Source organism: Oryza sativa, chromosome 4 (assembly GCF_034140825.1).
Source record: "Oryza sativa Japonica Group chromosome 4, ASM3414082v1".
NCBI lineage: Eukaryota > Viridiplantae > Streptophyta > Magnoliopsida > Poales > Poaceae > Oryza > Oryza sativa.
In genome coordinates, this window is record NC_089038.1 from 1,129,591 (window position 1) to 1,156,642 (window position 27,052).

At 51.6% G+C, this 27,052-nt stretch overlaps 2 protein-coding genes across 3 annotated transcripts; both read left to right on the top strand.

Moving 5' to 3' along the window:
• The first annotated feature begins 559 nt into the window (after positions 1 to 559).
• Positions 560 to 7,519, top strand: LOC4334955 (tRNA-dihydrouridine(47) synthase [NAD(P)(+)]-like). The gene is made up of 10 exons (XM_015780432.3): positions 560 to 856; positions 1,510 to 1,626; positions 1,700 to 1,930; positions 4,748 to 5,003; positions 5,099 to 5,355; positions 5,526 to 5,798; positions 6,165 to 6,446; positions 6,593 to 6,713; positions 6,899 to 7,068; positions 7,161 to 7,519. The coding sequence occupies exons 1-10, from the start codon at positions 605 to 607 to the stop codon at positions 7,257 to 7,259; spliced, it is 2,058 nt and encodes a 685-aa protein (XP_015635918.1). The 5' UTR covers positions 560 to 604; the 3' UTR covers positions 7,260 to 7,519.
• Positions 7,520 to 8,253: 734 nt separating this feature from the next.
• Positions 8,254 to 24,427, top strand: LOC4334956 (amidase 1-like). Of its 2 annotated transcripts, XM_015780433.2 has the most exons (8): positions 8,254 to 8,412; positions 8,498 to 8,650; positions 8,722 to 8,972; positions 9,426 to 9,608; positions 9,711 to 9,858; positions 10,335 to 10,506; positions 23,773 to 23,913; positions 24,025 to 24,427. In XM_015780433.2, exons 1-8 carry the CDS (start codon positions 8,303 to 8,305, stop codon positions 24,169 to 24,171), a joined length of 1,305 nt encoding a protein of 434 aa, XP_015635919.1. In that variant the 5' UTR covers positions 8,254 to 8,302; the 3' UTR covers positions 24,172 to 24,427. The 2 variants fall into 2 exon arrangements, with proteins under 2 accessions (XP_015635919.1, XP_025880448.1); XM_026024663.2 differs by lacking the exon at positions 23,773 to 23,913.
• The last annotated feature ends 2,625 nt before the right edge of the window (positions 24,428 to 27,052 follow it).

Consider the following 27,052-nt stretch of genomic DNA (forward strand, 5'->3'; position numbering starts at 1 on the left):
GGGTGTGCAGCGAGGCGGCGGCGATGGTGGCGCCAGAGCCGCAGGGTTGGAGGACGGTGGTGGGTCGGCGTTGGTGGTGGGGGCATCTCACCACCGACGGCTCGAGGAGGAGGGAGGGAGAGGGGGAGGAGGCTGGCCGGAGGGGGCCTCGCCGGCTCCGTTGACGCCCTCCGGCCAGTCGGCAAGGCGGGCGGCGGCGGGGGATCGCGCGAGGGACGGGAGGAGCAGTGGTGGCGCGATCTGGACGGAGAAGGAGGAGAGAAGTTAGAGTTAAGGGGTTTGCACGAATCTTGAAGAGCATATCCAATGGTCTAAAATTTAAAAGATAGGAGGTGAAATTTTCTGTCAACAGATATATAGATAATCCCTTATAATAGTGTCTAATTCATTTCTAGCTTGCTATATTTTGCAATTGAGTGAATACATGAGTATATTTTGCTATACAGATAGTTGTCAGATGTTTGTGAAAAAACAAAGAGGGTCCAAATGCCAAATGTTTTAATCAATTTTACCATTCTAGAAGGGCTTTAGAGGAAAAAAGTCCGATCCCCTTAAAACCCTCCCTTGCTGCTATGCCTCATTGCCTCCTCACCGCGCCGCAACCATGGCCGCCACCGCCGCCGCCGCCGCCGCGGCGCCTCCCGCCGACCCGCCGGACTCCTCCCCGGCCGCTTCCTCCCCTCCGAGGCCCAGCCCGGAGGAGCTGGTCGCCCGTGCAGTGGCCCCCGTCAAGCCCGCCTTCCTCCGCCCGCCCCCTGTCCGCGACGCCCCCAAGGATGAGGGCAAGGCCAACGGCGGCGGCGCGGTGGTCGCGGAGAAGAAGTCCAAGCGCCAGCTCAAGCGCGAGCGCAAGCAGGTATAGCCGTCGTTCGCGGTGGACGCGAAGGTGGTTTTTGCTTTTAATGCTCCGGGAGTGCTTGTTGGAATGCTCATGTGCATTTTTTCCCCTGCATTTGGATGTCATTTCTGCTGTGTGCTGTATCTGTTCCATACAATCTTACTAAGCGAATTTGAGACATGCATATTTTGAGATCTTATAGTTTGTAGTAGCTATGGGAAATGACTGTTGATTCAGAATCAAGAACTACATACTGAAGATACATGTAATACTTAAAAAATCCAGAAGCCCCATAAGGAATCAGGGATTTATGTTCTATTTAATTTGCCATTTATGTTCTATTTAGGGCTTTGTGCTCACCATGCCTCTTCTCATGCTTGATCATAGTGTAAATTAGTGCTGTTTGATATTCCAATGGTTTTTTCTGGTATCTGTGTTACTCCAGTACTAGTAAAGACTACATGTTGAGTTTTGCATCATCTTTCTTTCACGAAATTGTCCAGAGCTGTCCCTGTTTCATACTTCCAGTTCCATGCAATTTGCTCGAACTTTGGTTATAAATGTATGAAATTGCAATTTGCTTGAACTTTGGTTGTAAATGTACATGTGCATGATGCTTTGTAATCCACTCAATGTGCCGATGCTCAACAAAATTTTGTTATACTGTGCAGGAACAGAAATCTTCATCACATCTTTGTATCGAAGTAGGGAAAAGTGGAAATGTGAGCTCTTGCAAATATGGTGATTCTTGCCGTTTCAGCCATGACATAGATGCCTATTTGGCTCAGGTACTGTTTTATTGTGTTGTTTTCCCTGAACTTTCTTAGGCATGCTTATATCTTTGTTATTTTCTGTGCACAGAAACCAGCTGACCTTGAGGGCACGTGCCCATTTACCAATCTGGACCAGTTGTGTCCATATGGACTAACTTGTCGATTTTTGGGTACACATAAGGACATCCATGCAGCTTCTGGAAATCTTTCAGAGAAACATGAGATAAATGCTTTAAACAAAGACATTCAAAAGCTCTTATGGAAGAACAAATATAAGTTCCCCAAGGCCAGTGCACAGATCAAGCTTCTTGGTCTTAAGGTATATAACTCCCAAATTCTGGTTGCGTATCTATCTGATATACCATTTTCTCGTTTCTGTTAATTTGCTCCAATATTCGATCTGTCGTGCATAACTCAATTTTGTTGGATTATGGATTTACTTTCATGGAGTTAAATTTGAAGGTTAATTGGATCCATGTCACTGCAATTTTGACAAATTAAAAAAATGCCACTACTATTCATCATATCGGCTCCATGCCACTGAAAAATTCTAAAATTGGAACCATGCCACTCCCGTCGCTTTTCCCGTCCTCCTCCCTCATGCCGTCCTCATCCCGTCGTCGCCACCACACCACGTCGGCCTCGCCTTCTCCCTGCCGGCGAGGGCCGCCGCCGCCGCTGCTCCTCCCCATCCTCTCCCCGCACGGACCGTGCTGCCGCTGCTACTCCCGCTCCGGAGAGCAACCAGCCGGAGGAGAGCTCCAGATCTGGTGCCGCCGGCACCGCCGACGAGGTCCGCCGCGGCTGCTCCTCCCCGTCCTCGTCGCGCGCACCGTGCCGCCGCTGCTACTCCCGCTCTGGAGAGCAACCAGCCAGCGAGCAGCGTCGCGGGGATCCCCATCTCCTCCTCTAGATCCGACGCCGCGGGCACCACCGACGAGGGCCGCCGTCGCCGCCGCCGCTCTTCCCCATGCTCTTGTCATCGTCGCCGCCGCGGCCATCTCTGGTGAGCACCTCGGGATCCCCGTCTCCTCCAGATACGGCGCCGCCGGCATCGCCGACGAGGGCCGCTGCCGCTGCTCCTCCCCCATGCTCTTCTTGTTGTCGCCCGCGGCTCCTCGGCCTCGCCACCAAGCTCACCAACGATTCCTCCTGCTCCGATCTCCTCCGCTGTTCCCCGTCCTCGGGAACGGCAGCGCTGCGTACCTCCTCCGCGGCACGCCGCCGCCGCCGCCGACGATGACGCCCCGGTGCCCCGTCCACATCAAGAGCTGTTCGTCACCGGCGCAGCGTGTTCAGGGAGTTCCGTGACGCGGCACCATCTCCCGAAACGCCCGATGCCGACGCCACCGACGACGACTACCTCGGGGAGCTTGACTTCGAAGACGAGGATGGATTCGACGCCGACTCTTTCCTTGCCGCAGACGTCCTGTCCAGCGCCACCATACATCCATACATAAGAAGCCTCATGGTGCTCGAGTTTCGTGTTCCGGCAAGGCCGGCTCAACACCGGCCAAGCAATGAAGCGGCATGGCGATGAGAGTGATTGGTGGATGTGCCCTGCTCAATTGCCGTGAGAGAGGATGAGGAGGGGAAGGGAAACGCCGTGAGAGAGGAGACGGAAAAAGGGACGGGAGTGGCATGGTTTCAATTTTAGAAATTTCCAGTGGCATGTAGCCAATATGATGAATAGTAGTGGCATTTTTTTAATTTATCAAAGTTGCAGTGGCATGGATCCAATTAACCCTTTAAAGAAACACGGTTACCAAATACATATGGTAGCCCTTAGTTCTATAGCCGTGAAGAAATTATGGTTGTAGATAATTGTGATGCATCTCCAATCACAATGTATCTCTAACTAGGGAAACTTGATGCTTGAACTGGCATGGGTGCTCCTTTGCAGCAAATTAGTGCATTGCACACTTGCACTGCAAACATTCTGATGCATCAATGCTTGAAATTTATTCTTTCCACATACAATTATTGCTGAAATTTGTAAAACTGAGTTACTATGTTATTTTTCAGAACAAATTATATGGTAGCAAATAATAACAATTACTATCATGTCCAACGAATGGTGTGGAAAAATGGAACACCTTAAGTATTATGCTTTGCATTTCTAAACTTGCTCTTTGTAATTGTTGATTTGTCATGGATGAAATATATTGTGGTTGCTTCTTGTTTGAACTGGTGCCAACTGCAATTCAGCGAGGACTCTGAGTTGTTTGTATGCTACTCCTGAGTACTGTTTTATGTATCTGCCAAAAAACATTTTCGCTAGTGTCTTAATAAGTGTATATTTGGTGGTGGCAAAAACGGTAGAAGATGTGTTGTGTTGGGAAGCCAATGGAGCCTGTTTAATAGTTAATGAAAAGCCTGGTCGTACTTATAAATGCATATAACAGAATTGATCATGTACTACCCCTATCTATGTTTTCCAGGCAGATTTTTGAATAATCATGTCCATCAATAGGGCTTATTTTGTATCCCAATGCAAAAGTGTGTTGTTTCCTCTGTATCCCTAATAAATATTTATCTTTACCTTGTATTCTATAATTCATTTGATGTAGCACTTGGATAGTGATAGAATAATTAGGGGGCAACCTAGTCATTGTAATGCCTTCTTGGTTTGTGTTCAACATGAAAATATTCCATGCTAAGTTGTATGGATGGAGTATGCTACAGCTGTTTGTTAGGTTATTGTGTTGCAGTATGTGCCCTCTGAGCTTCAGTTGGCTGATTTCTTGACAAATGAGCAGAGCAGAGCTCTGCACAATTTCTTCCTTCCACCATTCTGTTCCTTTTTATGCTCCTTCTGTGTTTTCTATATTTGGCCTGGAGCCCTCATGTTGAATACAAGTGCTATTCATAGCCCTTTTCAATAGTTAGTATTTAGTATTCAGCAAATACGGATAAGATCCTGGAAATAATTGATTTCGTGTGATGGCAACTGCTCACTTGGTAGGTCATAGCTCTCTTGGTTTAGATATTTCATATCATACAAGGGCAGTTCATATTGCACTTGAATTATTAGGATGTATGTCGATGTATCTGCTGAGACACGAGGTGCAGTTTAGAATGTTCCATTTGCTAATATTGAATTTTTGGGGTCTATTTGATATACTTTGTAATACAGGAAGTCATTAAGAGCAAACCGGATGCTGCAAATGATGATAAGAAGGTTAATCATGATAATCTAGACGGGAATGATGATGAAAATAAAGAACCTCTTTGCAATCCTCCTGTAAATGCGGAATGTGATTCTACTTTGTGTGAAGAATTGGATAGATCAGAGGGAGAACCTTTGATTGATAACTCAATTCCATGTGTTGAACCAAGGCCAACAAAGAAGTCAAAGGTTGAAAGTGATGAAATTGACAAACATGGAGCGGGTTTGTTCTTGAACTTTAAGATTGCCATTTTCAATGCATCTATTACTCTTATTTTGAATTGTTGTGTTGACCTTTTTTGGAACATTATGGTTTAGGTACTCTCAACACTAACACAGAATCTGAAGATCCTAATTTGAGTAATGGATTGGAACCCTCAAATAACTCAAGTTCTTGTAGAACTGACCTAATCACAACACCTCATTTACGTGAAAAGAAGATAATAGATTTTCGGGAGAAGTTGTACCTTGCTCCCTTGACTACTGTCGGGAATCTGCCTTTTCGGAGACTCTGCAAAACCTTGGGAGCTGATATTACTTGTGGAGAAATGGCCATGTGCACAAATCTTTTACAGGTTAAAAAACTAAATAAATTACCTCTGCCCTGTTTCATTGCATGCTTTTCCTGTTTCTGATTGCATGTTTCTTACTCCTATTGCAAAAAGTTGAACCAAAGCAAAGTTAAGTTAATATATCTGTTTGACATTCTTCATGAGACACTTTATTATTGATATATTTCATGTAGGGACAAGCTTCAGAGTGGGCTTTGCTGCGACGGCATTCATCAGAGGATTTGTTTGGGGTGCAAATTTGTGGAGCCTATCCAGATACAGTAGCACGAACCGTTGAACTTGTGGATAACGAATGTTCAGTTGATTTCATAGACATAAATATGGGGTGCCCAATTGATATTGTTGTCAACAAAGGTGCTGGATCATCATTGCTAACAAAACCTATGAGGATCAAAAGTATTGTACAAGCAGCATCCACTGTTACTGAAAAACCTTTAACTGTTAAGGTAATGGTGCAGTAGCTCAGTTATACTCTGTTAGGAGCTAATTAGCACTTGAGGACAAAAGTTCTGGTGATTTCATCCAGATGTCGATCTGCCAATGCATTGTCACATTTATGGTCAACAGGGTTGAACTAGAATCAGAGCTTTGAAAAACCAAATATTTTACATGTTTAGCGTACTTTTTGGAAGGAAAACTATCTATGGGTGGACTTAGCCTGCTTGAACATTTTATGTCTCATGATCGGTAATCAATGCAAAGTTTAATTAGAGATAAGGTACATGGGGAGGGGGCTGCTAAGACATGTATGACATATTAAAATGGAAATAAACACTGCTTTGCTCATATTGATCTCTGTTGCTTGATTCCAGGTAAGAACTGCTTTCTTTGAGGGAAGGAACCGTGCTGATTCTATAGTTTCCGACATCTATGACTGGGGTGCGTCAGCCATAACAGTACATGGTCGATCCCGGCAACAGCGCTACAGCAAACTTGCTGATTGGGATTATATTTACCAGTGTGCCCAGAAAGCCCCTGACCAGTTGCATGTCGTTGGAAATGGTGATGTATTCTCTTTTACTGACTGGAACAAACATGTTTCAGGCTGCTCTAAAATATCGACAAGCATGATTGCTCGAGGTGCACTCATAAAGGTTAGTTTGGTGCTGCAGTATATGTACTTTAACATCTATCATGAGAAAAATGCTATAATTGCTAGCTGTAATGTCAGGCTTTTGTTCCCTCAAGTTCATGTCTGCTAATTTTGTGCTAATGCATGGTTTTTTTTTTCACCTGACAGCCTTGGATATTTACTGAGGTTAAAGAACAAAGGCACTGGGATATTACATCTGGCGAGAGATTCAATATTCTTAAAGATTTTGTGAGTTTTGGTCTGGAACACTGGGGTTCCGATTCCAAAGGTAGGTTCTCTCTATTGCCAGATATTGGCTCAGATTATGAGTTTTGTGAGGCCTGGAATGCGATAATATCTGCTCATCATCGAGTTACAGTTTTTTTTTTCTTGCTGCACTGAAATGCTCGGCATGAAATCAAATTGATTTTGAAAGGGTTGTCTTGATCATCAAATTATCATGTGTATTTTCAGGTGTTGAAACAACACGCTATTTTTTACTAGAATGGCTAAGCTACACCTGCCGCTACATACCGGTTGGCCTGTTGGATGTGATCCCGCAACGTTTGAACTGGAGGCCCCCAAGCTACTGTGGCCGTGATGATCTTGAAACCCTAATGATCTCTGATTCAGCAGCTGACTGGGTAAGCTGTCCTCGTTCTGAGTGTTGGATGGTTTCTATCTTTTACTAGCTATCACAAGCTGATAATATATATCTTGTCTAATGTACGTACAGATCAGGATCTCAGAGATGTTGCTTGGCAAAGTTCCAGAAGGGTTTACGTTTACACCCAAGCACAAATCCAATGCTTATGATCGAGCTGAAAACGGCTAACACCATTCATCTCTCTTCAAAGCTTGTGCCCAGCCTTGGAGCTCCATGCTGCCTGATAATGTTTACTTGAACCGGCGGTGTAGGGGAGCAGCATGATTTTGCTTCACCCAAACGACACAATTCATGTTTATTTAAACATAGAGAGCTGCTACTAGTAATATGTGATGAGGGAATTACCGTGACAAGGGATTATGACTCCCTTGGACCGCCAAAAGAAAAAATCCGCTTCATTTCTGAAGGAATTTTTATTTCGGTGAAAATTCTGTTCCCTCTATCCCCAATGAGGACTTTCGTATGCACGCGAAGTTTTCTAAATAGTTTCTGCTGTTATGTTGGGCTGGTTTGGTTCGAGGCCTAAATTAGACTTACCAATATTTAGCAATTTTAATAGTGTTTAGTATCTATTTGCTTTGAAGCCAAATTTTGGCATGCCTAAAAAAATAGGCCATTTCAATAGTGAACTTAGGCTATTTTGGCTTTAATCCAAACATAACTTTGCATTACCAAAATTAGTCATGCCAAAAATTACTAAAATTTGGCAATGACCTATTTAGGCCACAAACCAAACCAACTCGTTATATTGCCTCAGTGTTGTGCCATCGTGCTGATCTTGTCGAAACTAGGCTTTTTTATTTTTTGAACCTTTTTGATTTTAAAAAATAATATTTTCAAAAATTATTTCTAAAATCTGAACTGTCAGCCTGCTTGGCGTGACAACAATACTGACACGCCACCTGTAGCGGCCGTGTACATTTTTAGAGTACATTTGATTCCAAGCATTGCACTTCCTATCTTTAACCAGATTTGTTACTCAAAAAAAAAAAAACTTGTTCCGATCGTAAATATATATTTTAATGTTAAGGAATATAATTCAGTCATACAGTACCTATATTCTGCTGTTTTGCTAATTGGGCCTCCATTTGCCGCCGCCGTGCAGCCCAGGCCCAGCCGCTCTGCCGCCTTAATAAATTAAGCAGAGGAGGAGTGGAGGACCAAGTGATCGAAGCGGTAGCCGCCGAGTGAGAGTGACGCGTCGCGACGCCATGGCAGAAGACTTCGGCGCCTTCATGGAGAGGTTCGTGCTGCCGCCGCCGCCGCCGCCGTCGTCGCAGCAACTCCCCCTGCACGGCCTCACCTTCGCCATCAAGGACATGTACTGTACTACTCATGCTCGCTCAAATGAAGAACGGCGGCGACGACGACGACTCACTGTTTGATTTGGTTTGGTTAATTCGCAGCTTCGACATCGCCGGCCGCGTCACCGGGTTCGGCAACCCGGACTGGGCGAGGACCCACGCGCCCGCCGCCGCCACCTCCCCCGTCGTCCTCGCCGCGCTCGCCGCCGGCGCCACCAGCCTCGGCACCACCATCATGGACGAGATGGCATACAGGTAGGTCAGGGGTATATATATAAGAAATCCAAGAATTAATCCGATTGAATTTCTTGGCCGCAACAACGCAGCATCTATGGCGAGAACGCGCACTACGGCACGCCGGCCAACCCGTGCGCCCCCGGCAGAGTCCCCGGCGGATCCTCCAGTGGCTCCGCCGTCGCCGTCGCCGCCAACCTCGTCGACTTCTCCCTCGGCACCGACACCGGCGGCAGCGTCAGGGTGCCCGCTGCCTACTGCGGCATCTTCGGCCTCCGCACCTCCCATGGCCTCGTTTCCGCTCAAAACGTCATCCCCATGGCACAAATGTTTGATACTGTTGGTAATTATTATTACTATTCACTTCCATTTCCCTCTTACCATTAATTGATTAATGTCTTCTACTGCATCTATATACTTGTATAATTTGTTGGTCAAATTTACACACTTGATTTTACTGCATAATTATGCTGGTCAAATTATAGCACAATCACAGGGAGGAGCAAACAAGCAACTGTTATTAATGACAACTATTCAGAGTGGTGCTGATTGATGAGTTTTTCTGATTTCTTCATGCAATTGTTGCTTATGCAATTGGCCTAGTTCCTATATATCATCGTTATAGATTGAATCTATGTGTTTTCTTCTTTTTTTTTCAAATTGGATATCATTACGAGGGAAAATAACCTCGAGTATTTTTATTTATCGTTTTTAGACTAAGTGGTTTTGAGCCTGTTGGTAGAGACTGGAGATGTGAATCATTTCCATTATCTGAAAAACTCTATTGTTTATGCAGGTTGGTTTGCCAGAGATCTATCTACGTTGTCTCGTGTAACCAAAGTGTTGTTGCCACTTCCTGATGACACTGTCAAGCACCCAACTCATGTCACAATTCCCATGGACTGTTTCCAAATCTTAGGGTCTCCTGATGACCATACATATCAAATCGTCAATGCTTCAGTAGCCAAGAAATTTGGTAGTGAGTAATACCAAATCGTCTATTGACTCATGTTGTAGCTTACAATTATAAAATTCTTGCTTTCTACCATACATCTTGTCTGATGGGGATTTTTTTTCACAGGTCACGCAATAGACAATGCCAACCTTGGAGACTTCGTCTCTGACAATGTTCCAAGCATAGGGAAGTTCATTGCTGACTTCTCTGAAAGCGAACTACCTTCCGTGCCAGCTCTCTCTGTCATTTCACATGTCATGTTCAGCCTTCTGAGGTCTCACTTACAACTTATTCAATCAAGATATCTTTATCTATACTACTATAAAAGACAAAATGTTTTACAAATAAGCTCCTGATATTTTTATGTAATAGTCTAATGTTTGTTTGAATAAAGTGAGTAACTTATATTCAAATAAGCATAAGCAACGCAAAGTATGGACATTTTACCAATGGCAAAGCATGAGCATTTTGCTAGTGTAGTAACATTTCTCTAAGGTAACCAGTAATGCTGCTGGTAATACTCTGTATTTATTTAAGGTTATACCATGCCAAACAGTTTTAATTGGAATTCTACTGTTACTCTGGTGCACCAACCATCTTGTTCATAATTCAGGCAGATAAATCTGATAATTGTTAGCGGCATATCCGTTGTCTAGTGATAAGATTTGTACTAGTTCACTAGCCAGAGTTGCAATATAGGACGGGGAGTCAGGGAGATCAAATAAAACACTAAAACTGTGTGCATTTCAGGTCTCAGTTCAAAGCAAACCATGCAGAGTGGGTTAACTCTGTAAAACCTAACCTAGGCCCTGGATTACGAGAGAACATACATGGGGCCGTTGCATCAGGGGATGATGAACCCCTGGAGGAATTTCTAGCCGTAAGGGCCGAATTCAAGTCTGCACTTGCTGCTCTTCTCAAGGTAACTGAACTGAAAGAATGACTTCCTCCTGCATTCTTCTGCAGGCAATATTTATTTATTTTTAATTTTTTGTGTGTTTGTTAGTACTCCATCCATTCCAAATTGATATACATATTTCATAGGTACACTAAGACCAAAAAAAGCTAATAACTCTCTCATACTATATTTACTCTAGCAACAAACTCTATGCATGCACCATCCCCACTATTTCCTAGCCAATAGCAAATCAGGATATTGCACGTGTGACGGAGCTCGTGGCCCCTCACCGGGAGACTGCGTAAGCCCCCCTTTGCCGGTTCGAAAAGGGGCTTAGGGTGCAATCCCAAGCTCTCTCTCTCTCTCTGTATGTGGAAAAATCACCCGCCCGCAAGACACACGAGACACGGCGATGTATACAGGTTCGGGCCGCTGCGAAGCGTAATACCCTACTCCTGTGTTTTTGTGGATTTGTGTATGGACAAGTTACAAAGGATTAACTTCCTTTCCCCTCAGCCTTCCAAAAAAGGAAAAAAAACCCCCTCTAAATGGGCAAGGTCCTCCTTTTATATCTCAAGGGGATACCACATGCACCTTTCTCTTTTTAAACTGGACTGTTCTTTTTCTCTTTAATGGGCGGAGATCGGTACGGTTTCCATCCGGGAGCCCTTCTGATGGGACAGCCCACACCTACCCCCACCTCCCCCGAAGACAGAGATGACGCGGGACCGTGGCTGTCTGTCGATGACGCGACCAGTGCCAGACCGGTCATTCTTGTCCACCACGCGTCAGCTTAACAACGTGCATGTTTGCCCTTCTTCGTGTAACACCTTGCCTGTAATGGTTAGGATGAAGCCTGGTATAAATCTGACCAGGGCTAACGTGCCATCTCTAAGAGATAACACGCTAGCTCCGGCTTGAGACGAGTGCCTAGAGGCTTTCGTCTTGACGGGATGGGGCAAGGCGTGCGTCAGACCGCCAGTCGCCACCTAACCCGTGATCTGACCGGTCTGTGACTGGTCACAGACCGGATAAAGGAACGCGCTGTACTGCGTTGCATGCAGCGTGACACGCTTGACCAGACTGCAATAAATGCTGTTAGGTGAGCACAGCTGTGCTCACTTATCCCATATATGTGGCGCAGACTTCCTTAAGGGGTCGGGGTGCCTCGGCCCTCGGGGCCGGGCAAGCGCAACCCGACCCCCCCCCCTCGGGGGAAATCAGGAGGAGGGCGGACACCTCACCCTCGGGCCCGACGTCCCCGAAGGTGCCAGGCCACATGGGCGATTGTGTCTGCCTCAAGCCTCTGGTCATGATACTCCCGGTCCCATATCACCGACAGTAGCCCCCGGCGTTATGCCAGAGCAATTTCCCTTCCCAAGGGAAGCGGTCAGGTGTGACGCCACCCCTAAAGCCTGGTGACAGGTGGGACCGGTCTCCGTAGTTGGGCAAAATACCCAACGGTCTCAATCCATGCACATTGGTATTGGTAACTTTGGTTGTCCATAATGGGCGGTCTATTCAAGACTGCCACACCACTTGAGCAGCGCGCGAATCTGGGTGAGCAGATTTGTCTCGCCCGGAGATACGGTAACGCCGCTTCAGTCGGCGAGCGTAATTAACGCGCGCACGATACAATCCATTTCGATTACCACAACCGCATATCCACTTCCTGCGCCGTAAGCGGGCGAATGGGATTAGTGGAAGCGTGGGCACGGGAAACGAGGGAGCGAGATAGCGAGATACGAGGGAGCGAGGTAGTGGGCGCGAGAAACGAGGAGCCAGGGCCAGCGATGGCAAGGGTATAAAAGCATCGAGAAAAGGATTTGCTTCCTTCCTTTCGCCATTGTTCCTCTTGCCTTCGCCGCCTGAGCTCTAACTCTTTCTCTGCTACGCCCTACTTTCGCCACACGCGCTCGTTCTCAATCATCTCTTCCTCCACCGCCATGGCACGGGGCTCTGCTCTGCTCGACGGCAGTGTACTACCGCCTTCCCGCATCGTGAGCGAGAGGCACGCCGGACTGCCGCGCCGCTTCATGCCGGAGTCCGCCACCGGTCGGGAGATAGTGATGCTGGGCGAGGGGCGCCCGGCACCAGACTACCCGGGGCGGTCCATCTTCTTCCTCCCCTTCGCAATGGCTGGGCTGGTCCCGCCATTTTCTTCTTTCTTCATGGATGTCCTGGAGTTCTACGATCTCCAGATGGCGCACCTCACCCCCAATGCGGTGATGACATTGGCCATCTTCGCGCACCTGTGCGAGATGTTCATTGGGGTGCGCCCCTCTCTTCAGCTGTTCCGGTGGTTCTTCACCGTGCAGTCGGTGTCACCGCCGTCGGTGGTTGGCGGCTGCTACTTCCAGCCGCGGGGGCCGGTGTTGAACCGCTACATCCCCTGCGTCCTCCGCAAGAAGTGGGACGACTGGAAGAGCGACTGGTTCTACACCCCCCTCGCCAACGAAGCGCGCCTCCGACTTCCAAGCCAGCCCCCGGCGCAGGTCTCCAGCTGGCGGGCGCCGGTAGATCTGGGGGAGGACTACGACGCCGTCCTCGACCGCCTGGCGGGCCTGCGATCCCAGGGGCTCACCGGGGCCATGGTGTACGGCGATTACCTCCGTCGCCGGATTGCGCCGCTCCAACGGCGCGCCCGGAGCGCCTGGGAGTACACTGGGCCTGAAGACTACATGCGGACCCACCAGGGAGCCAGATGGGATTGGGCTCCCGAGGACTTCAAGATCGTGGTCCAAAGGGTGCTGAATCTTAGCTCCGTGGAGGCGTCTCGCATTCCTCAGGAGATCCTCCCCCTCTGCAGCGATCCCGACCGCGCCTCCATTCTAACCATTATGATGGGGGTCGGGGCCTCAGAGGAGAGAGCCCCTAAGGGCCACGACGGCGCGGGCGAGCGCCGCCGGGGGGAACAATCTGCCCCAGGAGGGGGTCGTGCTTCTGGGCCCCGCGTCGGAGGCTCGGGGAGCAGCCGCCCTGCCGACGCCCAGGGGAAGAGGAAGCTGGGAGGAACACCTCCCCCATCTCCTCCCCGAGGGGGCGGGGCGGCGCGTGCCAGCAGTCGGCGCCCGGAGGGGGCCGCGCCGACGTCGCAGCCCGAGGGGGAGCGCAAGAAGAAACGGCTCCGCAAGACGGGGGAGACGGAACCATGCCGGGGAAACCTGATTTCCCCTCCAAGGTGGTCATTCAACCGACCCCCTCGCAGGTTCGTCTCACTCTCATTTTGTTCGTCTTCTGGTTTTTTCTTCTGCTTCAGCGATGTCCCGTCGCATTCCTCCCGCCACCCCAAGTCCGGCCAGTCCGAGGCCGAAGATCCAGCGGCCGCAGAGGAGCGGAGGCGAGAATCTGACCGGCGTGAAGCCGCAGACCGCCTTCGGGAAGCTGAAGAGGCCGCCCGGGAGGCCGCCCGGATTCGCCAAGCGGAGGAAGCTGCTCGGGAGGAGGCCGCCCGGGCTGAGGAAGCCGCTAAGGAGGAGGCCGCCCGGGCTCGCCAGGCTGAGGCAACAGCTGCTGCTGGCGCGTCAACTGGGCCCACTCCCTCGGGCAACCCTCAGGCGACAGCCTCCAGGGAGGCTCGCGACGAGGCCGCGGGCACATCGCCTGGGCCCACCTCTCCGGGCGACGCCCAGGATCAAACGGGTCCGGGGGACATCCCCGAGCCCAGCACGTCCTCCGGGGGGCCGAGCCGCATCGCCTTCTCTCCAAGGCGGCTCTTCTCCTCATCTTCCGTCGCCCCGCTGAGCGCCGAGCCCATTCTGCAGGCCTTGGCCGCCGCAAACACCGCGGTGCTAGATGGGTTCAGCGCCCAAGTGGAGGCCCTGCGCGCGGAACGAGCGGAGCTCGAGGCCGCATGGGCACGCGTTGAGGAGGGGCGGCGCTCGGTGGACGCCATGGTGGAGGTGGGCCGTAAAGCTCACCGCCGTCACGTCTCGGAGCTTGAAGCCCGGAAGGCGGCGCTGACGGAGATCGCTCGTGAGGTGGAGGAGGAGCGAGCGGCCGCCCTCATCGCTACCACCACGATGATTGAGGCGCAAGACGCCCTCCGCCTTCAAAACGCCAGCCGGGAGGCGGAGCTGAAAGAAAAGCTCGACGCCGCCCAGGGAGTCCTTGACTCCGCCGCTGCCCGAGAGCGGCGGGTAACAGAGACTGAGGCGGCGTCCCGGCGGCGCGAGGAGTCCCTTGAGGCCCGTGCTATGGCGCTGGAAGAACACGCCGGCGCCGTGGAGAAAGGCTTGACGGACCGCGAGGCCGCCGCTGCTCTCCGGGAGGCGACGCTGGCGGCGCACGAGGCCGCCTGCGCCGAGGAGGAGTGCGCGCTCCGCCTCCGCGAGGACACACTCGCTGAGCGGGAGCGAGCTCTCGAGGAGGCTGAGGCCACGACCAAACGGCTGGCGGACAGCCTGTCCCTCCGCGAGGCGGCGCAGGAGGAGCAGGCGCGCCGCAATCTTGAATGCGTCCGCGCCGAGAGAGCCGCACTGGAGCAGCGGGCTGCTGACCTCGAGGCACGGGAAAAGGAGCTGGACGCGAGGGCGCATATCGGTGGGGCGGCCGCGGGCGAAAGCGACTTAGCCGCCCGCCTCGTAGCTGCCGAACACACCGTCGCCGATATGCAGCGAGCGCTGGACTCCTCCACCGGGGAGGCCGAGGCCCTTCGCTTGGCGGGCGAGATTGGGCCCGGCATGCTTTGGGATGCGGTCTCCCGCCTGAAGCGCGCCGGTCGGCAAGCGGGCCTCTGGAAAGGCCAGACGACGGTGCCCCCCACCAATCTGGAAGGCCTCGCTCCGCACCTCAACAGGATGGCCTGGGTTCTCGAACAACTCCCCGAGGAGCTTGAGAAGACCATCAAGTCATCCTCGAGGGACCTCGCGCGGGGAGCGGTCGAACTCGTGCTGGCGAGTTACCAGGCCCGGGACCCCAACTTCTCTCCATGGATGGCGCTGGAGGAGTTCCCTCCCGGGACCGAGGACGACGCGCGCGCGCGGGTCGGGGATGCTGCCGACCACATCGTCAACGGCTTCGAGGGCTCGGCCCCTCGGCTCGCGTTCGCCCCCGACTCCGACGAGGAGGGGAACGCCAGCAGTGCAAGCGACGGTGGCAACGAGGCCGGCGACCTGGGCGCGTCAGAATGAGCCCCCAGGCCCCCGCCAATCTTAACTTTTTTCTTTTTCTTTCTTCTAAGGCCTTCATGCCTCTTTTTTGTACAAATTAACTTAATCTGCAATCAGAAATGATGAAAAAATTTTTGTGTTAGTTTTATTTTGCTATACATACGAGATGAGGATGATCTGTGCCGTGGTCCTTTTGCGTCTTAGCTTGAAATAAGGGTTCGTGCCCTTGGATGGCTCGGGTCGGGGCTAGTGCCTGGGGAGATCCACATGTCGAGACTGGCCAGGCCGGGAACGTGGTGACCGAGGGGTATGGGTGACCCGATTGTAGGTTTTTGCCGATTCCCCCCCGGAGTTCACCACGCCCCGGGGCACGGCTCGGTTCTGGGCCCCGTTTGGCGATTTTAGCTGACCGAACCGAACCCCCGAGGGCAAGGTCAAGCATGAGTGACCTTATTTCAAGTCAAGATTCTTCAAAAGGAAAAAACGGCACAGACACAACCTTTAGAAAATTGAAACTGCTTCTATTGAAATGCTGAAATAAAGGAAAAATGAATATATGTGCATGTGTGGTAGCCCCCGGCCAATCCTGCACACCCGAGGGGGGTGCGGGGTTGGCCCGAGCCAAAACCTGACACCCGACCCCCCCCTTCAGGGGTAGAAGCGACGAAGGTGTTCGATGTTCCACGGGTTTGGCAGCTCCGTGCCGTCGCCCGTGGCCAGCCGTACCGAGCCCGGCCGGGGGACACCGATCACTCGATACGGACCCTCCCACATTGGTGAGAGCTTGCTCAATCCAGCACGCGTTTGGACGCGGCGTAGGACAAGGTCGTCGACGCAGAGTGATCGGGCCCGGACGTGGCGCTGATGGTAGCGCCGCAGGCTCTGCTGGTAGCGCGCGGCTCGGAGGGCCGCGCGCCGCCTTCGCTCTTCCAAGTAGTCGAGGTCATCTCTACGAAGCTGATCTTGATCAGCCTCGCAGTACATGGTGGCCCGAGGAGACCTCAGGGTGAGCTCGGATGGGAGAACCGCTTCTGCGCCGTAAACGAGGAAGAAAGGCGTTTCCCCGGTCGCTCGGCTTGGTGTGGTTCGGTTTGCCCAGAGCACCGCTGGTAACTCCTCGATCCATGAATCGCCGTGCTTCTTGAGAATATTGAAGGTCTTGGTTTTAAGGCCTTTGAGGATTTCTGCATTGGCGCGCTCCACTTGGCCATTGCTTCTGGGGTGAGCAGGTGAGGCGAAGCAGAGCTTGATGCCCATGTCTTCGCAGTAGTTGCCGAAGAGTTCACTAGTGAATTGGGTGCCATTATCCGTAATAATACGGTTAGGCACTCCAAAACGGGCCGTGATGCCCTTAATGAATTTAAGAGCAGAGTGCTTATCAATCTTGACAACCGGATAAGCCTCGGGCCACTTAGTGAACTTGTCGATCGCAACATACAGATACTCAAACCCGCCCAGGGCCCGTTTGAACGGTCCCAGGATATCAAGCCCCCAGACAGCAAATGGCCATGACAGTGGTATGATCTGCAGGGCCTGGGCCGGCTGATGGATTTGCTTGGCGTGGAACTGACACACTCTGCATCGCCGGACCAGATCGACTGCATCATTGAGAGCTGTCGGCCAATAAAATCCTTGACGAAAGGCCTTGCCAACCAGGGTACGCGAGGCGGAATGGGCTCCGCACTCGCCCTCATGGATGTCAGCAAGAAGCTCAACGCCTTGTTCCTGAGGAATGCATTTCAGGAGGATTCCGTTAGCCGCGCGCCGATAGAGGGTCCCTTCTACCAACACGTAGCGTTTGGAAATGCGTTGTACGCGTTCACTCCCTTCGCGGTCCTCAGGTAGAGTCATATCTGTGAGGTATGTTTGGATCTCAGAGATCCAAGCAATCAATCTAAGGGAGCTTGGAGCGCTCCCTTCGGGTCCCGAGGCCTGGACTCCGACGGGCCTCGGGGGCCGGTCAGGCGCATCCGTCTCCCCTATGGGATCGGGTCGCGCCGACGGCTGGGTAAGCCTTTCTTCAAAGGCGCCCGGTGGGGTCTGGGCTCGCGAGGACGCGAGCCTTGAGAGTTCATCGGCAACTATGTTATCCCTTCTGGGTACATGCCGAAGTTCTATCCCATCGAAATGGCGCTCCATACGCCGCACTTGGCGTACGTAGGCGTCCATCTGTGGGTCAGAGCACCGGTACTCCTTACAGACCTGGTTAACGACTAGCTGGGAGTCGCCTAATACCAAGAGGCGGCGGATCCCCAGTCCAGCTGCCACTCTGAGTCCGGCAAGGAGTCCCTCGTACTCTGCCATATTGTTAGTCGCTCGAAAATCGAGACGGACCAAGTATCTGAGGACGTCTCCGTTCGGAGAGGTCAACGTGACCCCTGCACCGGCGCCCTGGAGAGACAGAGAACCGTCGAACTGCATCACCCAGTGGGCGGTTTGAGGCAGCTGTGAGGGGTCCGTGCTGGCCTCGGGAATTGAGACGGTCTCTGGAGCCGGGGTCCACTCTGCCACAAAATCGGCGAGGGCCTGGCTCTTGATAGCGTGGCGTGGTTCAAAGTGCAGATCGAACTCAGAAAGCTCGATTGCCCATTTTACCACCCGTCCTGTACCCTCTCGATTACGCAAGATTTGGCCGAGGGGGTAAGACGTAACCACAGTGACCCGATGCGCCTGGAAATAATGGCGCAGCTTCCTTGAGGCCATCAGAATAGCGTAAAGCATCTTCTGGGCCTGAGGGTATCGGGTCTTAGCGTCCCGGAGGGCCTCACTAACAAAATAGACAGGCCGCTGCACCTTTCGGCGGGGCCGATCCCCTTCGCTAGGGGCCGTATCCCCGGGGCGTTCTTCGTCCAAGTGGCCTCTTGGGGGGCACTTGTCTTCTGTACCGATGACCTCGGGGTCGGAGGATGACAGGAGTGGCCTTCCCACAGTGGCCTCAGGGCCGTCCTGAGGGTCGGGGACTCCTGGCGTCGTCGGACAAGCGGGCAACGGGCCAACTCCGGTCGTCAGGGGCGTCAGGCCTCCGTTCGGCTCGGGGGCCTCTTCTCCCTGCTCTCTCCCAGGTCGAGTCAGCACAGGGTTAGCCTCGGGGCCAAAGGGCGATAGGTGCGGCCTTCCCGCAGTGGCCTCGGGGCCTTCCTGAGGGTCGGGGGCACTCAGCACCGTCTGACAAGCGGGCAGAGGGCCGTCTCCGGTCGTCAGGGGCCTTAGGCCACCGTTTGACTCGGGGGCCTCTCCTCCCTGCTTGCTCCCGGGCCAAGTCGGCACAGGGTGGGGGTGCGCGGAATGAGGATTGTCTTCATCGCGCTCCACAACCAACGCTGCACTAACTACTTGGGGGGTCGCCGCTAAGTAAAGTAGCAGGGGCTCATTTGGCTCCGGGGCGACTAGAACCGGGGGAGAGCTGAGATATGCCTTTAGCTGAGTAAGGGCATGTTCAGCTTCCTCCGTCCAAGTGAACGGCCCCGAGCGCTTGAGGAGCTTAAACAAGGGTAGCGCCTTCTCTCCCAGCCTTGATATGAAACGACTTAGGGCGGCCATGCAACCGGTGACGCATTGCACATCCCTAAGTTTGCTGGGGGGGCGCATCCGCTCGATAGCTCGAATCTTCTCGGGGTTGGCCTCAATGCCTCGGGCAGAGACCAAGAACCCGAGAAGCTTGCCCGCAGGTACACCAAACACACACTTATCGGGGTTCAGCTTTATGCGGGCGGAGCGGAGGTTCTCAAAAGTTTCCGCTAGATCTGAAAGTAAAGTTTCTTGGTTGCGCGTTTTTACTACCAAGTCATCAACATAAGCCTCAACATTACGTCCTATTTGGCTACCCAAAGAAATTCGAGTAGTTCGTTGAAAAGTAGGACCTGCATTCTTTAACCCGAAGGGCATTGATGTATAACAATAGGTTCCTACAGGGGTAATGAACGCAGTTTTCTCCTCATCCTCCCTAGCCATGCGAATCTGATGATAACCAGAGTATGCATCTAGAAAACACAAAAGGTCGCACCCCGCAGTGGAGTCGACAATCTGATCTATGCGAGGCAGGGGGTAAGGGTCCTTAGGACATGCCTTGTTAAGGTCGGTGTAGTCGATGCACATCCGAAGCTTGCCGTTCGCCTTGGGAACGACCACCGGGTTCGCCAGCCACTCCGGATGGATGACCTCACGGATGAACCCGGCCTCCAAAAGTCTAGCCACCTCCTCGCGGATGAAGGCTTGACGTTCCGGGGCCTGCCGCCGCACTTTCTGCCGGATCGGCCTTGCATCCGGTCGTACGGCGAGACGGTGCTCAATCACCTCCCTGGGGACCCCGGGCATATCCGCCGGTCTCCATGCGAAGACATCAGCGTTTGCCCGCAGGAAGGAGACGAGCGCGTCTTCCTATTTGCCATCCAGAAGACCACCGATCCGTGTGGTCTTGGATGGGCCGTCGCCCAAGGCAACCTCCTTGACCGGGACCTCGTCGCATGTGGCAATCCGCTGCCTCGGGGCGGTGGGGGCGGAGGTGCCAAGCCTCTCGTCACCACCCTCGGGCTTGGTCGCAGCAGCGAGGTGGTCCGCGCGCTGCTCCATGCAAGCGAGCGCGACTTTAAGATCGCCATGGACAGAGATGGGGCCACCGGGGCCCGGCATCTTCATCTGGAGGTAGGCGTAGTGGACCGCCGCCATGAACTTCACCAACGCGGGCCTCCCTAGGACCGCGTTGTAGGGCAGACTGAGGTCCGCCACATCGAAGCTCACCCGCTCCGTGCGGAAGTTGGCGGGTCCACCGAAGGTGACCGGTAGGTCGATGTGACCTAATGGCCACGTGTGCCCCGGCGTCACACCGATAATCGGCTGGGACGGTCGGAGCACCATCCCCGGGGCCTTGATGGCATCAAAAGCCGCGGGGGAAAGGATGTTGAGGGCCGCTCCTCCATCTATGAGGACACGTCCCAACTTCACGTTGCAGATGGTGGGGGAAACCACCATCGCAACCTGCCCTCCCCGGGCAATGCACGGTGGGTGGTCGGTCTGGTCGAAAGTGAGAGCAACCTCCGACCACCGCGCCCGACGCATCGCCTCATGAGTAGGGGCCATGGCCAGAAGCTCTCGCTTCATAGCCTTGAAGCTCCGGCGAGAGACGTGAGCACACGCTCCTCCATCGACGGTGGCAATGGTGGCCCCAGGTTCTTGGAAACCTAGGTCATCATCACCATCATCGATGTCAACAGCGGGGGCCTTCTGCTTGGCCTCACTTCGCCGTTTGCCGGAAGGAACCGCCGGGGACTTGCCCTCACGGCGTTCCTGCCTCCTGTCCTCCTCCCACTTCCTCGTTCGCTCAGCCAGGTTTTTGACTGCACGACAGTCCGCGAGATCGTGGAGGGAGGTGTTGTGGACGGAGCACCACCTGCCGGCGGGGCGCTCCCTGCTGGGAGTACCAGCCTCTTTCTTTTTGTCGCTCGCAGGCCTCCCCTTTCGAGTGGCCCGCGGAGCGCCCTCGACGGCGAGGACATGACCCTCGTCGCCGGAACGGTCCGACCTCTTCTTCCTCCTCCTGTCACGCCGCCCTGTCTGAGCGGCGGATCCGGGGGCGGCCGAAGCTGCCACTCCGGAACCGGAGGAGTTCCATGTCCACGCTTCCTCCTTACGAGCCACTCGGTCCGCGAGCTGAAAAAGCTCCGCGGTAGTCTGGGGCTCTTTGGAAGCGATCTTTTCGAGCATGCGGTTGTGCCGCACGCCCCCCCTGAACGCGTAGATCACCGCGTGTGCAGGGATGCATGGTATAGTATTGCGGACTTGGCAAAACCGCTGAATGTACGAGCGAAGCGACTCATCATCGCCTCGCTGTACTGCATGCAAGTCCGCTTCTTCGCCTGGGCGCGGATATGTGCCTTGGAAGTTCATGGTGAACTGTTGGCACAAATCTTCCCAGGAGTGGACCAACGCGGGTGGCAGGTTCATTAGCCAACCCCGCGCCTGTCCTTTTAGGGCCATGGGAAAGAAGTTCGCCATGACCCTGTCGTCACCCCCAGCGGCCTCGATCCCGGTCGTATAGACCTGGAGAAACTCGGTGGGGTTGACGCTCCCATCGTACTTCTCGGTGATGGTGGGCCGGAACCTTGGGGGCCAACGGACATTCCGAAGACTCGCCACAAAGGCTCTACAGCCAACACCACCGGCCGGGGGCACGGAGGGCTGATCCTCACGTCCATGTCGAGGTGACACTCTGGACGAAGAGGCGCCCTCCGTTGCGCGGGGAGTACGCCGGTTATTACGCCGGCGCTCGATGTCGATGCGGGCATCCGGCTCTCCATGCTGATCCTCCCGAGTTGGAGGTGTCGACGAGGGAGTGGCGGCCGAATGGCGCGCAGCAGCCGCCGCTCGCCGCGCCCTCCGCCTTGACGACACGGAGCCGGTGGTAGCGGCGCCGGAGGTCTTGGTGGTGGCGGACCGTCCACCAGCACCCAGGCGCTGCTGTGCCGTCATGACCAAGTTGGCCACGTCTTCCAGCCATCGTTGGGCTGGAGACTCCGGGTCATGGACGACAGGCGGGTGTCGTAGGAGCGCGCCAGCAGCCTGAAGCGCACCCTGAGGCGTGCTGCCGTCGCCGTAGACGAGGAGGCGACGCTCCCCATCTCGCCGTTCTCCTGCATCACCTGCGACTGGTGATGCCACGGATTTGTCGACCCTCTCAAGCGCCTCCCCCTGCTTAGGGCTTTGGCGCGGAGGAGGTGGGGGAGTACGAGCTCGACGGCGTGGATTCGGCTCCCCGTCGTCGCCGCTCACACTCGGAGAGAGGTCGTGCGCTTTTCCTTGCTCGGCCATTAGGCTGAACAAGAAAAACTTGGCGCACACGGAAGAGTCTGAGAGCTCAGAAAACACACACTGAGCCCCCTACCTGGCGCGCCAGATGACGGAGCTCGTGGCCCCTCACCGGGAGACTGCGTAAGCCCCCCTTTGCCGGTTCGACCAGGGGCTTAGGGTGCAATCCCAAGCTCTCTCTCTCTCTGTATGTGGAAAAATCACCCGCCCGCAAGACACACGAGACACGGCGATGTATACAGGTTCGGGCCGCTGCGAAGCGTAATACCCTACTCCTGTGTTTTTGTGGATTTGTGTATGGACAAGTTACAAAGGATTAACTTCCTTTCCCCTCAGCCTTCCAAAAAAGGAAAAAAACCCCCCTCTAAATGGGCAAGGTCCTCCTTTTATATCTCAAGGGGATACCACATGCACCTTTCTCTTTTTAAACTGGACTGTTCTTTTTCTCTTTAATGGGCGGAGATCGGTACGGTTTCCATCCGGGAGCCCTTCTGATGGGACAGCCCACACCTACCCCCACCTCCCCCGAAGACAGAGATGACGCGGGACCGTGGCTGTCTGTCGATGACGCGACCAGTGCCAGACCGGTCATTCTTGTCCACCACGCGTCAGCTTAACAACGTGCATGTTTGCCCTTCTTCGTGTAACACCTTGCCTGTAATGGTTAGGATGAAGCCTGGTATAAATCTGACCAGGGCTAACGTGCCATCTCTAAGAGATAACACGCTAGCTCCGGCTTGAGACGAGTGCCTAGAGGCTTTCGTCTTGACGGGATGGGGCAAGGCGTGCGTCAGACCGCCAGTCGCCACCTAACCCGTGATCTGACCGGTCTGTGACTGGTCACAGACCGGATAAAGGAACGCGCTGTACTGCGTTGCATGCAGCGTGACACGCTTGACCAGACTGCAATAAATGCTGTTAGGTGAGCACAGCTGTGCTCACTTATCCCATATATGTGGCGCAGACTTCCTTAAGGGGTCGGGGTGCCTCGGCCCTCGGGGCCGGGCAAGCGCAACCCGACCCCCCCCCCTCGGGGGAAATCAGGAGGAGGGCGGACACCTCACCCTCGGGCCCGACGTCCCCGAAGGTGCCAGGCCACGTGGGCGATTGTGTCTGCCTCAAGCCTCTGGTCATGATACTCCCGGTCCCATATCACCGACAACGTGGGTTATAAATACTTGTATGCATGGATGCATGCATCAATGTCCATTTACTCCAATGCACAAATAATGAATAGACTTAATGAATGAACACAAATATGTAGATCATTTAGGAATAACCTCAAAAAAAACTTTATGTAGATCAATTTAGAATGGAGGGAGTATCAGATTAGGTGTTCCTAGATCAGTTCTTATCCCTTTACCCTGTTTGTTCATAGGATCATGGAATCCTTGCGATTCCTACGGTTCCTGGCCCTCCACCAATGGTGGGCATTCAGGCGCAGGCTGCTCCTCTGGATAATTACCAAGCAAGAGCATTTTCCCTTCTCGACATCGCTGTAGTATCCGGGTTTTGCCAGGTACTTGATCTATCAATTTCTGATTAGTTCCACCTTTGAGTAGTGTTTTTATGTTTTTAATTTTAGAAAATGTGAGTAGTGTTCTTGATGTGTTGTGCGTATGTGCTGCAGGTGAGTATTCCACTGGGCAAGCGCAATGGTCTTCCTGTGTCAGTTTCGCTGGTGGCACGACATGGCGCAGACCATTTCCTCCTCAATGTGGCTGAGGAGCTGTACCAGACGCTCATAGACGAAGCCGCTAAAGCTTGGGCCTCCTGAATCCTCCAGCCCGATTTCATCTGTATATACCTACTAATACAAAGTCTAAACACGTATTATATTGCATATATGGAATAATGGAAATGGGGTGATACAATCCACCCAATGTAAACTTGCATATGCATATATACATGAACTAGCTGATACCTCGCACTTTGCTGCGAAATACGTGGATGAATGTATGTTATACATCAGATAAATGTATATGTTTAAATAATGTGAAAATGATGTGGAGATTAAAATACTCCACATAATAGTTGCTAGTGAGTCATATAATTTAAAATATTTTAGATAATAATTGCTAGTGGATGATGATGTGACACACTTGCACGTTAAGTTTTAGACAATGTTATTTGGATTAAAGCTTTTGTATGTTTTTCCAGTGAGATCGATCGTTTTCTCTTTGATAGTATTTGTCAAATGTTTCTACGTTCTTGGTTCCTCGTTATATGCTGGGAACTCCATGCTAATCTCTATGCACGGTAATGTCGTGTCGATGACCTCTATAATTGTGTGGATTCTTTCAACTATTGCATGCCCAAAACTGTAAAGGAATTAATGAATACTCATAAAATCTAGCTCCTTCGTTGAAATAAGATGTCTCTGATGCATGTTCCTGCGCATGAAAAAACATTTTAAGATGTGATTTTGCTCTTTTTCTGTTATATTGATCGGAATGCATTTTCTGTGCTGTCACCAAATTAAAGAATGGATGTGTAAACCTACAATTCTACAAACCTATTCTTGATTGTTGTTCCGAGCAAGATTTTTTAAATTTAACAATAGTGATAAACCTCGTCATGGATTTTTTTTGGAATCGCGGAGATTGTGTGGCTTCTGGGACTATCAAGCCTTTTCTCGTCTTGTGCCATTAACAGTGAAAATGTTAAATATTCTCTATATTTTCAAGTAGCTATTAGCGCTGATTATTGTTGTTTCAACTTTAACTTTAATATGTTTAGACTATGAACGGAAGTTTCATAGATACTTATGGCTAATATGTAACATACGTTGATAATACAATCTCTCTAAGTACTCCCTCTGTTTCACAGTATAAGTCATTCTAGCATTTTACACATTCAATAAATCTAGATAGATATATGTCTAGATTCATTCATATCAATATGAATGTGGGAAATACTAGAATGACTTACATTGTGAAACGGATGAAGTAAGTATTTATAGTTTTTTTTTATTAAAAAGGTTGTCAAAGTGTGAAAATGGATGGTGCTCTACGTTTTACCAACAACACCGTTTTTTCTAAAAAAAAATGGAGAGAATAATAATTATTTAACATTCGAGTTGGGCCACATGATGCTGTGTCATTTTTTATATTTTGAAACTTTCTTTCAGTTCATTTCAATTCATCTACAGAAAAGTTAATAAACATAAGAGCTTTGGCTTGAATCAGAATAATATGTTTGCGTAAAAAACAATCAAAATAATACGCCAGAGTCTAAGCCCACACAAACATGCATGTGGCCGTAAAGAAAGATTGTGTTATCTGGCAACAAACATATCCATGAAAAGAAAAGAAAAAGGCAAAACATGATGTATATGTCATATGTGGTGCTTTCATGGTATTACATTCAAGAAAAAATAAATAATAAAATAATTCAATGGGACGGTGACACGATGCCAATAACGATCTAAACTGAGTAGGGGATAGGGTCCCCAAGCATCGGCGTCTAGATCTGTGTGAGCCATGTCGACCCTAGCGCTCTTTGCGATGCCTCACATCCCTAGGAGCTTTCGGCTTGGTCGGCTGCGTATGGCATGCGCAGATTGGTGGAATAGAGAGATGATGACGACCCGGTCTAGCAGTGCTACCACGTGGCACCAGGCGGTCGGTCGGTATCGTCGTCCTCCATGAGCATGCCCTCCTCCTCAACACCTTGGTCAACTCCTCCACCACCTCAGTCCGCCTCTCCAGTGCCTCGATTGACTCCAGTATTAATGCTGCGAAGAAAGGGTGATGCCCAACGGATAGCTCTCGGAGTACTCACAGCTAACAAGGGTCCTTTGTGATGTGGATGGAGTGGGGTTCGAGGGTCATGTCTTGGTCGCGGGCTGATGACTTGGAGCCCTATAGGGGTAGACCTATTTCATGCTTCTAGTGAGGTGCGGTTCGGTGCCACAAACTCACCTATGAGAAGGTTCCGCATTACCTGTAAAGGACACCACCACCCTAATCAAGACCATCATGATGGTGTCGACAACATGGTCCCTACCGTAGGCAATCACCGGACATGATACTGCCGTTGTGTTCATGCTCTCTGAGGAGAATGACACGACGAGAAAGAAGAGGGGAGGGAGGGAGAGAAGCGATGAGGAGGAGAGAGAATGACATGCGGGTCTCATTAACTCTATTGTTTTCTCCGATAGAATTACACATGGTTCACTTATTTTAAATTTTTTTGTTTTTATTTTTTTGCTGGATGTAATACTATGCAAGCGCCACACACTCCACACAAAAGATGAAGACCCATCTAACGTACCACGTAAGCATCACATGTGATAAAATCGTCATCCAAACAGTCTAATGGAGACAAAATTTACCCGGTTTTAATAGTCGAGAATTGGAGGTATCTGATTTTATAACGAGAGATGAAAGTTAGGTTGTAGCCAAAATAGAATTTAGGGCCTGTCTTACCAAATTTTGACAGGATTTCTTATATATCTACCAAATTTGACAACAAACTAAACGTAAATATTTTTTTATAACTTTACCCAAAAAAGTGATATAATTAAAAATAGCGTCAATCTGATCAGCCCCTCACTTTCCTCATCACTGGCCCCACCGCGATGGCCATCGTCCAGCCCAGCCCAGCCCAGCCCAGCTTCGATGCTAACAAGACGATTAGATTAGCCGAGGTGACGC

Coding starts and splice junctions, on each gene's coding strand:
- LOC4334955 (XM_015780432.3), top strand. CDS start 605: ATGGCCGCCACCGCCGCCGCCGCCGCCGCGGCGCCTCCCGCCGACCCG. Junction 1,931..4,747: donor TCAAGCTTCTTGGTCTTAAG/GTATATAACTCC, acceptor TTTGTAATACAG/GAAGTCATTAAGAGCAAACC. Junction 7,069..7,160: donor CTGATTCAGCAGCTGACTGG/GTAAGCTGTCCT, acceptor ATGTACGTACAG/ATCAGGATCTCAGAGATGTT.
- LOC4334956 (XM_015780433.2), top strand. CDS start 8,303: ATGGCAGAAGACTTCGGCGCCTTCATGGAGAGGTTCGTGCTGCCGCCG. Junction 8,413..8,497: donor ACCTTCGCCATCAAGGACAT/GTACTGTACTAC, acceptor GTTAATTCGCAG/CTTCGACATCGCCGGCCGCG. Junction 8,973..9,425: donor ACAAATGTTTGATACTGTTG/GTAATTATTATT, acceptor TTGTTTATGCAG/GTTGGTTTGCCAGAGATCTA.